General features: G+C 35.7%; 1 protein-coding gene across 1 annotated transcript in view; it reads left to right on the top strand.

Annotated features, from left to right (window-relative positions):
- The window catches only part of TMEM38B (transmembrane protein 38B), a 75524-nt gene extending 60680 nt beyond the window's left edge, over positions 1 to 14844 (top strand). Inside the window, exons 3-6 of the mRNA XM_021002246.2 lie at positions 2575 to 2759; positions 3697 to 3784; positions 7294 to 7411; positions 12821 to 14844. Coding sequence (XP_020857905.1) covers positions 2575 to 2759; positions 3697 to 3784; positions 7294 to 7411; positions 12821 to 13021 — 592 coding nt within the window. The 3' untranslated portion in view covers positions 13022 to 14844. The remainder of the gene's footprint in view (positions 1 to 2574; positions 2760 to 3696; positions 3785 to 7293; positions 7412 to 12820) is intronic.
- The last annotated feature ends 436 nt before the right edge of the window (positions 14845 to 15280 follow it).

The raw sequence follows: 15280 nt of genomic DNA, 5'->3' as shown, positions 1-15280 counted from the left end.
GATGCAGTGAATGACTTTGGAATCTTTAATTTCCACTGTGCCTGTTTCAGCCACCTTCATGGTCATTGGAACAAATTGTTCTCATCCACTTATTCTACCAGGGCAAGTCTTTATATGCTTGGGTAGACATCCCTCTAACTCACTGACAGGTTTGAGCCCTGTTGGTTACCCTCAACCTAGTTTAGCCTGTCTGCTGAGACAATTTACTGGGGTGTGGCTGCTGTGTATGCTACAGCTTCCTGGAGCCACAGGTGAGAGTTGGGGGAAGGTAGACACCAAAAGTGAATGAGCAGCCCTAAAAATGTCTTGGTAAGCCCTCACACCAGAAGTGCTAATTCTCCCTGAATATCCCATATGGAGGCAGAGAAAGAGGAGTGAAGATGTTTATACACCTCCCTCCCAACTCCAGAAATTAGCACGCTCAGAACTTCCATGACCCTATACTAGAATGAAGGATGTAGCTCTTTGACATTACGTTATTTGCTAGAGAGCCATATCATTTTGTATTCTCATGCTATGCATTTGCCTATTTTATTGCCTGTTCCTCCTGATCCTTTGGAGGTGCCACCCTCACCCAGGACAAGGTTCATGTGAGTGTCACTTGCTTTGTGGCATCCCTAACACACAGTTATAACCATTTAATCAATTGTATTTGATGCTGATGATGGTGACAATGAAATTCATCTTTAAGCCACCAACATTCCCAACAATGTAGCTGGCTGACAGCAAATGACAAAATATGATACTGTACTGGCTCAGGCCCACTTTAAGTCTTCTAAAGCTAAGCGAGGGAGGCATGGATAACTAGAACCAGAAGCACTGATGACTAGTGGGATGAGAAACAACTCTGTCCTGTGTAGGACCAGGATTATTATCCATTTTTGTATATCTCAAAGCCTGTACCAGTGTCTTTAACATAGTATGCTTCCAAAAATGTTTGTTGAATGAATCATAGTATATTAATTGTTGGAAGAAATGTTCAAGTTTCACCTGCCCCCTCCACTCCTTCCTCCTTGTTGTATAGATTTTTGTGTACCCCATTTGTTTGAGATAATTTTCCTCATTGTTTTTCTCTCCCTCATGCTTTTTTTTTAAAAAATAATTTCTGCTTTACCTCTTCCAGGAATTCTGGATGGATTGTTACCTAAACTATATTTTTTCTTTGAGGCTTTGCTTGTATATGTTTCGGAATCATTCTTTTCTTCTGAGTTTGTTTCTTGATCTTCCCTGTTGCCATAATATATATTTTTTTAATTGTTCATTCTTTCAGCCTAATTCTCTACTTTGGGCTTTATGTTATACCTGGGCTCTGCTTACTTCTGGGAGGATGTTTGGACTGAGCTTTTGTCCTCTTGAGTTCTTCTGCTGCTTTCTTGTGACATTGAATATTATGTTATTCCAGGGTCTCAAAGATATCTCTGAATGGGACCTGTGAGCTTTCAGTGCTCCCAAAGTGTTGTAATCTGGAGTTCAGCCTGTTAACTTCCCTCATGGTTTTGAGCTCTGCGAGTTCCTGACCCAAATTTGGGTCTGAGGAAGATCTCAGTTGACATTTTCAGTAGATACTGCTGGCTCCTGTTGGCTTCTTGGGAGGTTCTGCAGATTCAGGGTGACTCTTTGATCTAGAATATCTCCTCAGGCTAGTGTGCTGCAGACTTTAGCCAGGGCTGAAGGGTAGAACTGAGTCCCTGTTGTGCTCCTGGGATTGGAGCCACACAATAACTCTCCTGAACTTGTTCCTTATTCACTTAGGCCTACTGACTGTTTCACTGCCCCTACATGCAGACCCCTTGTCTCAGTCCACTTGGATCCTAAGAACTGGGTAATGTCAGTGTTGCCAGATGGCATCTGTCTTGCATCCTGTTATACTAGTTCAAGGACTCCCTTGGACCTTCTTCTGCCCTGTGCTTCCTGTTCCAGGAATGAGCTGGGTAATGGAGTGCTCTGCTCAGCCTCATGTTCCTGGCCAGACCTCATCCCCAGTGTCTATAGAACTTTCTTTTTCACTATGCCAACCTGACTTGACAAAATGAATCACTTTGATTTTTTTTTTCCTTGGATTTCCCAATCAGATTTTGTTTGATACCTTTTCTGGGTCTTTGTGTAGGAGCTGTGGTAGAGAGCTGGACTTCCTAATGCTCTGCCATCTTAGCCCCCTCCCCTACAATTTGTAAGATCTGAGAGGAGAAGAGCTATGTTTTATATTTTTTATCTTTTTCATTACCTAGCACAATGCATGTGCATATAATAGTCTTCAGTCAGACATCAAATCTGTAGAAACTCAAAATTTACCCATGCAATTGGATTATGATTTTTTTTGTTATTAACTAGCTTTGACTGGCCATATCAATATTATATTTCTGTTGTTTTATGTATGTTTGAATGCTTTTTTGGTAGATTTCCCCCTCTATAAGCTTCTTGAAGGTAGGTCCCATGTCCCCATTTATTTTGTAATTCCAAATAGATGCTGTGTGGGCACTCAATAAATGTTGCTTGATGATGACACATTGTATTTTTATTTCTCTTCTGCTTCTTTCCCCATTCACATATAAAATATTTAAAATTTTATTTCAGGTATATTGTATTTTATTGCCCATATGACATAGTTTCCGAGTGCTATCGTTTCCCGCCTGTTAAACTCTTGGCTACAGGAATGAAGGAAGTGACCAGAACTTGGAAAATCGTAGGTGGAATCACACATGCTAGTAGCAATTACACAGATGCCTGGATGGTGTTGATAGCTGTTGGATGGGCCCGAGGTAATATTAACGTCATAAATTATTACCTAATATACCAGAACTGTTGATTAGTCCTTTAGTCACAGTAATGGAATCACCTGCTCTATTAATGGGAAAGTTTTAGAAATAAGAAATTTTTGTTTTTAGACTCCTTATTCTCTATGGACATGAAAGTGTCATCTTATTTTGGAAATTGGCATACTTAATTAGGAATCCCCACAGTCACATAGCTATAAGCTATTTATGGTTCAATGCTAGATATAAAGCCAATTTAAACATGTGACATAATAATTGGGAAACGATTATTTAGAACCACTTGAAATTCTTGATTTCTTCTGTAATATAAATTGGACTATCCTTGATAAATTGCATTTTCTTTTTGGACTTTTTATTTTAATAGGAGCAGTGCAGTTTTTCTGCTCAGGTACTTTGTAATTTTATTATATGTTCGAGTTACAATTAATTTAGCACATTCTTCCAACTTCACATTAGGTGAATAAGTGTACATGCATGAATGAAAATAACTTATTATTATAAATTTTCCGTATTTTTAGACCATAGAACACATTGGAATAAGTAACAAGATTTATAGGGAAGTTTCCTTTTGAAATATCTGGACAGTTTTTCTGGTCAGTTATAAAACCCTGCTTAGATTTGGGTTTGTAGCCCTAACTTCTCCTGCTAATGGAATATAAAACGCAAGTGTTAACGGCAGTGAAAGAACAAGACTATAGTTTTCTCAGGATCTTAATATAGTGGCCAATTTTTGATATCTTGTTATAATCTGGAAAGTATGGTAATTTTAGGTTATAATTGTATGCTGATTTAATTAACCCTGCTTATTTGAAACTTTTTATTAGATTTTTCAGCTGGAAGATGTTATAGAATTATCTTCATTTGGTTCTACTTAATCATGTCAATAAACCAAATCTAAATAACATTACTTTCTGGGTTTTAGGTGCTGGTAGTAATGCAATCATAAATCTGGAGCAGTTTCTAAGAGGGACTTGGAAACCTGAAACGAGCAAATCGCTGAAGATGTCCTAGTAAGTTGGTGAAACTATATTGTTGTTATTGGAATCATTGAATGTCTTTCTTAGACATGAATTTGAGAAATCTAAACCTGTGAAATTTAAGTATTAAAACCATATAGCTATTGGGAAATAGAGTAAGGAAGCAACCTGATATGGTAGAAGCAGCACTGGCCCTGGAGTCAAAGGACCTAGATTCAGATCCCACAGCTGAGACTTGCTATGTTGTGTAACCTCCTTAGGCTTCAGTTCCTCATCTTCAGAATGAGGAGGTTGGACTGGATGCCTCTGAGGTCCCTTGCAGCAATTCTAGATCTATGAAAAAAGTAACTTTTTTAGTCTTTGAAACATTTTTTGAAGGCTTTACAAAAAGATTTGTTAAAATAAAAACAAACAAATAAACCCCCCTGAGTTACAATGGGATTGGGAATATTTTGTCACTAGATAGGAAATAAAGACATCCAAGCACTTTTGTAAGTGCTGTCAATGACAAGTTACCCAGGGAACCCTCCCAATAGTTAAATATTGAGTTGATGAGTTAAATAGCAAGCAGTTATCACAATATGTTGTGAATTGGTTTAAAAAAAATGGCAGTTGAATTTCATAGTGAACAATTATACATGAACGTATCTGGAGAAAAATAACCCAAAATGTGTTTAGAGAATGATGTTGTTTGAGCTGTCATTTTGAACCCATTAAAAGGAACTTGGAGTCATTGTCACATGTTCTTTGAAGATTTTGGCCCAGTGTGCTGCTGCAGACAAAAGAACTCGTATTGGACATCATCAGGAAATAGTAGAAAAAAGCAAGTCACGTTTGTATAGCACTTTAAAGTTTGCAGGTGCTTTCCTCATTATAGTCCTGTGAGATAGGTATTGCAAGTTTCATTATCTTTGTTTTACGGATGAGGAAACAGATTCAAACAAGCTGAGTGACTTTTTAAAGGTCGTGCAACCAGGTAATGTCAGGACTGACATTTGAATCCAAGTCTTTGCTGGTTCTTAAGTCTAGTGCTCTTTCCACTGCCACCTGCTGGCATTAACCATGGTTAGGGTACATCTGAAAATGAAGTCATGTATACAGGGGCCTTATGCCAAGAAGGAAGAAGGTTCAGAGGAAGTGAACTATAGAATAATCAAGGTGGTGGAGGGCTTCTAATGAAAACAGTTGTAAAAAATAAGATTCTGTAATATAAATAAAATGAAGTGTGAGGAAGTATAAGATGGAAGTTCATAAACTTAAAAAATGTATGGACAGAGTAAATAGGTTTTACAAAATCATTTCAGTGTTAAAAACCATTTTGCAGACTCAGGTGAAATTACATGCCCAAGGTCAGAATATGTGAGTTGGGATTTAAACCCAGGTCTCCTAACGTCAGGTCCAGTGCTCTTTCTACTATACCATGTTGTCTTATTTAAATGTGAGTTATTGTCATCAGCATCAGCATCAGCATCAGCATCATCACCATCATTCTTATTTATGGAATGGTAGTCTAACCTGGTATATTTCTACTGTTCTTTGTAAGATATATTAAGATATGACTTGTGATTGTTTCTGTATTAATATTAAAGTCTGTGGTCACGCATCATTATGTAACAGCAGAATTAACATTCGTTGAACATCAAAATGGTAAAAAAAAAAACCATTTACTGTAATTTTATAATTCTGCACTAGTTGTTTCTATCTTGCTCAAAATAACTGGACCATTGTTGTTTCATACTTACTTACATACATACATACATACATACATACATACATACATACATATAGGTATACAGTATATGATAGGATACACATTAAATTTATCCAGTGAGATATATGTATGTATATATATCTGGTTCTTAAGTCTTAAATATTAATTAAATATATCTACATATCACTAGATAAATTTATTGTATACCTATCATGCTTCTTTTTAATGGTATTTATCATATGCTTTATTCTCAGAGTCCAATGTCAGTGTTGTAAGAAAAAAGAAAAGTTAAATCATTCCTAAGAAGTCTTAAGGCCTAAAATGCTATCTATATGTATACTTATTAATGTATATCGAGATTGCCAAAAAATGCATGAATAATAGTACTCAAGATACAGTATCAGCTGTAATCTCAGCATGACCTACATTTTTATGCAGTTGTCTTTGGTAAGAAAAGGTGACAAAAAATGTTAGCAATGCTATTTCTAAATTGAAAGTTTTCTTTTTATCAGCGATTTTAAAAATATTATGCTTTATTGATTTCTTATTTTGGCAACTGACATTTTGATTTTTACTATAATTTTATATTTACTGACTCACAAATGCATTTTTTAAAGTTATTTTTTTCCATTCATTTTCTGTTTATTCTGCTAGATCTTCAAGATGACTAAAACCTTATGTAAATATACAAATATAAATTTTTTGGGAAATAGTATGTTGTTTTCCTTAAAGTCAGTGTCCTTGAATTATTTTGACGAAGATTTCTTAGATTTGGGGTGGGTCCCTTCTGGTTGAAAAATAAAGTCTATGAGCCTTTTTCTTATTTTTAAATTGGAATAAAAGTATTATTGTTTGAAATTTTAATATTCTTAGTTCTCTTTTGTTTCCCCATGTCATATAGTTTTTTCAGTGCTTTCAGTGCTTAGTCTGCTACTAATAATGTGAAACTTGGGTAGATCATGTAAGTTTTCTTAATTTGTTTCTAAAATTGTAAATTAGGGATTAGGTATATTGATACATTCTGTTCACTGTGGATGCTGTAAGGAATAATGATGTGGAGATATGTTGAAATGAATGAAGTTTTTCAAAAGAAAGACATTATTTTTCAATGTCCACTTCATTTAAGAATAATAAATCAAACCTTTCTTCTCACACTAAGTTACAAATAATCGCTTTTGTGATTTATATTTAGCTGCTTCTAGAGACTCCTAACTAGTCCTTGCCATGTACTGAAATTAGCTCAACTCATATGCTGTCTCTCTCTGCAAAAGACCTTGATCCCTTCTCATCAAATATTTTGGACTTCTGCCTTCAAGATCTGTAGGCCAGACCTAACTTTTGTTTGACTTAATATTCTCAGTTTTCAATGACTAAATTACAAAACAATTCCAACTATTATTTTCACAGAGTAATAAAACATATGGATAACTTAGTGCTTATACAATATGATATTTTCATAGTTTTGGTAATTTTTACTTATTTATAGAGTTTATCCTTAGTTGCAAGTATGGATAAATAAAATTTTATTATAGTACTATCATTAAAATTCTGTACAAATAAAAAATATGACAAGAAGGTAATTTTGAAAATATTAAGCTATCTTCGACACTCCTGTGGGAATCCATCCATAAAGTGGGGATGATAACACTTGCACTACTTGTCTCACAGGAGTGTTGGGGAAAAGAGCGTGGGAAATCTTAATGTGCTGTACAAATCTGAGTTCTACCCTTAAGTTATTGGTCTGACACTATCAAACTATGTCTTTAAGGTTGGGATGAATTTATGACCTATATATTATTATATACTGAATTAAAATTAATTTTATTTTCAGCCCTGTGAAGATAAGTCTGGTGGGAGCAGTTCTCTTCACATTACAGCACGCAGGGAAGCTGCCAATGGAAAAACATAGTCTTATGTTCTGCTACACTTTTTTTATTGTTGTCACGAAGGTAAGAGTCCATAATACCTTTTAATTAATTTTTACAAATCCTGTATCAGCCGTTCTCTTTCTTAGGAGAATTACATGAAGTTTAAGTGTCGGCAGTATTTTTTTGTGGTTGAGCTAGCTCAATAGAACATTGGTAGTTGAATATGGGCACCGAGACAGTTATTAGAGTTTCATTCTTAAAGCATTACTTTCCCTTCATATCCTTTTGCTTTTGCGGGGACCAGAAGAGAAGAATTCTGGGTAGCTTGAGACAGGTCAGGTACACACTGCCTATTATGGAAAGGGCAGTGGTGTCCCAGGGCTGGGTTCATTCAGGCATATGTGCTGTCATTTGGAAAAAGAACCCTGGAGCTCTAGGAAGCATTTGGGGGTGGACCATTGGATCATAGACCCCAGATGGACAGAACTTTAGAGATTGTCTAGTTCAGTGCTCTTATTTTATGGATGAAGAAACTCAAACTCAGAGAAGTTGTACAGATAGTTAACTGAACTGGGATTTGAACACAGATTCTCCCTCCCCAAAATGCTTTGGTTGTTAGCGCTCTCAACCTCCACAAATTTTGTTGTCTTCTTAGCAGTAAAACTGTTGCATTTCTCCAACAGAATTTAATTTTCTCAAGGACAGGTTTTTCGTATTCCCAGTGCTTAACACAGTACCTTTGCATGTAGTAGGTACTTAGAAAATGTTTATTAAGTGAATGAATGAAAATCTAGTGCCCTTTCCAGTCCATCACCTGCTTCTCTTTTTGTAAATTGTAAGAATGATCATTCCTCATCCTTCATCAGCAGGAAGTATATTTTAGTGTAAGGAAATTTGCCTAGACCAAGAATAATTTCACAATTGTATCTCAAATTAAATAGAAATGCTCTTCCTCATTTTGAAAAAAATACCTATGGGATCTTGAAAAATTAATGTATTTTATACTGTTTGGTATGTAACAGCAGGGAACAATTGACGTAAGACTTTTTTAATCTCTACATTGATATGGTCTGTGATGCAAATACTCTAAACATTTAAGGCATATTTAGGTGAACTGGGAAAATGTGGTGTGTCTGTTTGTCTTCCTTCCAGTGATAGACATCATAAACCCTTTAAAAGAAGGTTTCTTGATGCCTTCTTTTTTTTTCACATTGCGAGCATTTTTGGATACACCCCTTAAGCAAAATCCACTGATAGAGGAACACCACATCAGATGCTATATGCAACACTCCATCACAGTAGTTCCTGCCTTTCTGGGTGCCATCTTCCAGATACCTCAAAGAGGGAATGGGCTTTTTCATGTGTTCTCCTTGCCACAGCTTCTTATCTCTACTGTGCAGTTCTCATCTCTCTTTTACCAAAAATCTTCTATAAGAAAATCTTCACAACATGGCTTGAAAGCTATCCTTTTTTTTTTTTTGACAGTTGGGGTTAAGTGAGTTGCCCAGGGTCACACAGCTAGTGAGTATCATGTGTCTGAGACCGGATTTGAACTCAGGTCCTCCTGCTCCAGGGCCAGTGCTTTATCCACTGCACCACCTAGCTGCCTCTTTCCTCCTTTTTTAAAAAGAACTTTGGTAGGCATCTACTTGGGTTTCATCTCTTGTCATTCTTGGTACCTAGAACATAGATTTATTATTGTCTCTTTTATTTCCCTTTATTCCCTCCATTAGAAAAAAAAAAAGAAAAACATAACCTTGTAACAAATATGCATAGCCAAGTAGAACTTATTTCCACATTAGCCATTTCCAAAAAATGTGTCAGACTCTTCTTTCTGAGTCTGTCATCTCTCTGTTAGGAGGTGGGTGGCATGCCCTCATTGGTCCTTCAGAATCATGGCTGGTCATTGCATTCCTCAGAGTCCTTGAGTCTATCAAAATTATTTGTTTTCCCAATGTAGTTGTTATTGTATAAATTGTCCTTGGTCTGCTCACTTTATTCTAAATCAGTTCATACAAGTCTTTCTAGCCATTTCCTTCCCCAGTGGATTAAGGCAAACAGGTTAAGTGACTTGCCTAAGCTCACATAGTAAGTGTCTGAGGCTGGATTTGAATCTAGTTCTTCCTGACTCCAGGCCTAGTGTTCTATCCACTGAGCCATCTAGCTGCCTCATTATGTTACAGTAATATTCTATTAAATACAGTGATTTCTCCAGCCATTTCCCAATTAATAGGTAATTCTAATCCTTTTCTACTACAAAAAGAGCTGCTACAAATTTTTTGTACATGTGAGTATTTTCTTCCTTTCTTTAATAGGATTTAGAGATGGTAGGAACTTTATTCAGTTCCTTTATTTTACAGATATGGAAATGGAGGCCTGGAGAGAGGAAGCAGTTAGCTCAAGGATACAGAGACAGTGACAGAATTAAGCTCTGCCATATTCTAAACCCACCACCCTTTACACTGCACCATAGTGTGCCCATCTTTCCCTTTTTGAAGTCCGAGCAGAACATCCAGGTCAAGATACCCCTTTCCCATTTAGAAATGTAGGACTAAAGCTTTGGGGACAGGTTGGGAATGGAGAATGGAGATCTCAGAGTCCCCTGCATAAAGGATGATGAGGATTAGGTAAAAGCACCGAGGATATTTAGCTTATAGAAGAGATTTAGAGCAAATGTGATAATCTTAAGGTATTTAAAGAACTGTCAAATGAAAGATCTCTGTTCTGTAGTCCCAGAAAGGCAGAGCTAGGAGTGATGGGTAGGGGCTGGAGAGAGATGCCGGATTAATATAAACTGCCTTGTGATTAGAACCATCTAAAAGTAAAGTGGGCTGCTTCAATATTAGAGAGTTGCATTTCACTACAGGTTTCCCAGCCATCACTTGTTATGGATTTTATGGAGGGATTTCTTTGTTATATGTTGAATTGGAGTTCCCTGATTATCCTTAACAGCTCTGAGATTCTTTGAAGTAATTATTGATGCCAGAGGAGTTGATAAGATCACTTATATTACAGCAAGACCATTTTTCCATATTATTCTTTGAGAAATGGGAGAAAATATTTTCAAATGAGGAGAAAATACAGATTAAGGACATTAACCTCCTACCCTACTAACTTATATGTTCCCCCTCTGATTATCTCTTATTCTCACCAAAATTTGAGGGAGGCATGTTTTTGTCATTTTATAACTTTGAGTTTGCACATTTAACTTAAAATTTTATTAATCCTTAAAAAATACCAGTGAAGATGAATTTTTCTTCCAGATAGAGTGGCACCCTAGATATTTGGTTTGAAGAACAGGATAAATGTTTAGACTAAAAATTTATGTATGGCTCTAAACAAAAGTCCTTATAACCTCTTTTCCATCATTGATTTATAATACTGAATTTTAATGCACTATTTATAAATAGTATAGATCTTTATAGAGATAAAATTTTAATTTAATTGAAATAATCTCTAGATCTTTATTGAAATTAAATATTTAAGGGGCAGCTAGATGGTGCAGTGGATAGAGCACTGGCCCTGGATTCAGGAGGACCTGAGTTCAAATCCGGTCTCAGACACATAACACATACTAGCTGTGTGACCCTGGGCAAGTCAGTTAACCCCATTGCCTAGCCAAAAGACCAAAAAAAAATATCTAAAAGTTTTGTTAACATACCATTTAGGGGCGGTGAGGGGCACAGTGGATAGAGCACTGGCCTTGGAGTCAGGAGGTCCTGAGTTCAAATCTGGCCTCAGACACTTGACATTTACTAGCTGTGTCACCCTAGGCAGGTCACTCAACCCCGATTGCCTCACCAAAAAGCAAAACAAAAAAGTACCATTTAAAACAAATTATGTAATTTGATATCAGTGCTGAGCTAGGTCTCTTCTAACTCTGAGATTCTGTGATTCAACCTTGCTGATAATCCTAAATAGTTTGCTTATAGTTTATTCCAATTCAAATCTTACACACAAACTGATTGAAGTATTTCTGATTCATACTGTTCATCTTACTGTCGAGTACAGACTCTTGTGAGTTCTTTTTGCTGGTTCCTGAGGTTCTAGACCATGAGAGTATCTAATGTTCTCTGGGCAACTTCGTTTAACTTCTGGTGATTTCTACTGTTTTAATATCTCTCAGCTACTCCAGAAGAAACTTTACTTTACTTTTAGCTCTCAACTTTTCTATAGCCTTTATTTCAAAGAAGCAAAAGAGTATATAACTATTTTTCCCCAATCAGGAGGAGATAACTTTTCCCACTTTTACTCTTTACATATAGTGAAACTGCCTCCCTTCTCTTCAGAACCCTGACTAGGAGTAATTTATTTGGTGGGGAAAAATAAAAATTGTTTGTTGAGATTTAAACTAGCTTCTTTATAAGAAGGCATCCAAGGGCTATTTTTCTCCCAGAACTTAGACTTCAAAGGAGGTATTCTAAAGGTTTGATTAGTAAACCTGGAACTATGGAAAAACAGAGGGCTGTCTCTATACCCATTCAAGAGGAAGAGAAACTGCAATGCAGTGCAAGTAGACTAATGAATCCTAATTTAGAAAAATTTGATATGCTGAAAAATCCACATTTGCAAAATCTATATTAAAGACTAACAAAGTAGGTCATACAGTCTCCTGAGTATAAATCTAGCTCTATTTTCAAGTGTCCAGAAAATACCCGGGCCTATCCCAAGCATCTCTGAAACTACCCTGGAATCAGTCAGGGACACCTAAGGACCAATGAGTAATTCATTTTCTGCCAACTGTAGAGTACTTGGTATAAATTATGTTTTCTCTTCTTTTGAATTTTGTAGTCTGTCTGTAGGGATAAGGACTGCAATGTGAATCCATTGGTTTAGGGAACTTCTTGGGCTATACCTTCTCTGCAACTTACTGTGTTAGATATTTTTAAGAGCCCCAAGAGGTTAAGTGACTGGGCCAAGGTCACACAGACTGTATGAGGCAAAGGTGGGATTGGAACACAGGGCTTCTTTGCCTTGAGGCTGGCTTTCTATCCACTGCAACACATTGCCTTTCAATCTGTATGTGTACAAATAAAATAAAATCAATTAACAAAGTTGTAAAAGTAAGCAAATATAAGGGGCACTATGGGGAATTATTCACTTTTAAAGTTTAAAATACATAATTTGCACAAGCATTTACACTATACCTATCCATTTATAAGAAAATTATAATTCTCTATCTCAACAGTGTCTTCCTGCTCAGTTGTGTGCATCTTCACTTGTCTAAGACCTACTCTTCCTTTAGGGCATATAGCTACTCCCAATCTCTCCCATCCACGGGCAGTACTCTCTTCTGATGGTGCTTCCACACCAATTAGAGCTTGCCTCTTAATACAGTGCACAACACACTCAGTACATATTTGCTCTTACTATATCTTCTGTTGTCGATTATAATAAACACATTTTGCATCATTTTTACATATCTCTTTTCAGTTATTGAAACTACCAAAATATTGTATTGAAATTTAAATTTAACTGTGTTTTTTTCAGATAGCCATGATGCTTACTGAGTCTGAGTCTTCTCCCCTCACTCCTTTTGAGATTATGCTGGGTCGAATGCTGTTTGGCTTTTGGCAGAGCGATACTTCATCAGTACCGTGTAAATCATCTTTCAATGGTACAGGCACAAGGTCACAACACTATTCAACTAATGTTGAAACTAAGAGGAGACATAATAAGAAGACAGAATAAATTCACTTGGCAAGCGCTGGGTTGCCAAAAATATTTTCTTACTTGTTTACCTCGCAAATTGTGATAAATATTTCTGTTGCAAATGATGTGAAGAAAGGATGATATGTAAGGAAATGCAGGTGACAAAAAGTATTGCCTTCTGCTTGAGAGGGCTACTATTAACCCTTTAAAAGAGGCAATGTAGAGTGTAATTTCTTGTATCATGTAAGAATGTTTTTTTGAGTTAAATGTAAAAGATTCTATTGTGATCATTTTTAATAGTTTTATATTGATGAAATAAGGCTAACATTTTTACAAGTGCTAGGAAAATAAACCTAAAAGGTAGTTACAAAATAACAAAAAAAGTTTTCACTTTCCTTAGCGTTTTTCATGTACCATTTTTATTTGTATATGAAATATACCTCCAATTTGCACTGCTAATTACCTTCTATAATTTAAAGGTGTGGAAGCTTGCCAGTCATTTAATTGGAGCAATGAAGGGGGAGAATAAAACTTTACTAAGGTATTTCACATTATGAGTTGAAACTATATTACCAGTTTGTTTCAGGTACATTTTTCTATCTCTTGTCCATAAAATGTATCTAAAATTTTAGGTAATTATATTATTGACACTGGATATTAGTGATGTGGAGTCCCTAGCTAAAACCTACCTTTTGTTTAAAAGAAAAAAAAACAAACTTTTTTTTTCTTCCAAAATAAATCAGGGATTTTTTCATTAATTATTGATCTCATATTTTCCATTCTAAGAATTTGTCCCTTCTTTTCTTTCACAAAGTACATTTGTACTGTCTGTAGGAGAAATCATTAATTGTTATCAACATTTCACATAACTGAGGACAAAGAAAGGCTAAAGAATTTAAGCTGAATACATTGTGGTAGTTGTCATTTTAAAGGAGTTATCCCAATCCTTAAGTACATCATATTTTTAAAATAGCAATTTAAAAAATCCCTTTTGGATATCCTTTTCTGTTGTGGCTTTTTTTTTAGGTGAATATTCCTTACTACCTGTTTCCAAAACCAGTTTTCATGAGTCTAATGTTTATAATATGCAGGTAAATATATCATTTAAATTAAAATGAATTGCCTCCATGTGAAAATGTAGCATGTCCCTCTCCAGATGTCAATTTTTTTTTAAGTAACTCTTAGATTTTGGGTTATGACCAAATACCCAAACAAAAACAATAAAAACACATAGTAATCCATTTGAACACAGAATAATGGCATTAAATCTAATTCCTTTTTGGCAAAAAAAATTTTTTTGAAGTAATGTTAGATTTACATGCTTTATATTGCAGTTTCAAGTGCTAGTTAACACTTTGAGGCTTACTGATACGGTTTCATGTCCCCAGACTGTGGACCTATTGCTGTTGGAGGATTAACAAGTACTGGGCATTTTTGGATAGCTCAGAAACATTAAAATTCCATCCAAGTAACTGGTTTACAGATAGCCAGAATGTTTTATTATCAAGATATAATCAACACTACAGGTTCTATGATTTGAACACTTGCAAAAGAACAACACAGATTTTTGATATGCATGAAATGATAAGTATATTTTTAGTATTTTTTATTTTAAAAAAGCATTGAATAAGAGTCTTGTATAACATTTGATACTCTTAGTGTTTTAACATTTCATAGTAATACAAGAGATCTAAATGTCAGGCTAAATATTACCTGGTCATTTTTACACCAAGTTTATGTGTGACAAAGTGTTAAAAACTATTCTTGAAGTTTGCAGAATTACTGTAGCTGAAACAGACAGTGTGCTGTTTTATGTTTGTATTAGATACATACTTTTTAACATTAAAGTAATTTATTCATCACTTATGGTATGCTGGAAGACTTTTTCATCTTCTTTTTTTAAATGTGTGAAATCACTTCTGTGCATCTCGGTGGTTTTTCATTACCAGTCTCTTCTCTAGATCACAAGCAAATCACAGTGGGGTAAAAGGAGCTGAATGTGAAATCAGAGGACCGGAATACAGATTCTGGCAATGCTGCTGGTGTGACTTTGAACAACTGAATGCAGTTCATCAAGCTTTTATCAAGTACCTACTAGACAGTTTTCTAGGTCACTTCCTGCCTTCAGCAAGCTCAAATGTTCTACTCAGGGATGAGTGGGTGGGATGGAGAGAGAATGATGAGTACTTACAGAACAGATGCAAAATAATTTTGGCCATGGGAAGAACCACTAACCCTTTGGGGGCAGGATGAGACAAGGCTTCTCGTAGGAGTGTCCCTCGAGATGGGCCCTTACGG

Source organism: Phascolarctos cinereus, unplaced genomic scaffold (assembly GCF_003287225.1).
Source record: "Phascolarctos cinereus isolate Bilbo 61053 unplaced genomic scaffold, phaCin_HiC Scaffold_4;HRSCAF=312, whole genome shotgun sequence".
Taxonomy (NCBI): Eukaryota; Metazoa; Chordata; class Mammalia; order Diprotodontia; family Phascolarctidae; genus Phascolarctos; species Phascolarctos cinereus.
This window is presented reverse-complemented; position numbering and strand designations above follow the sequence as displayed.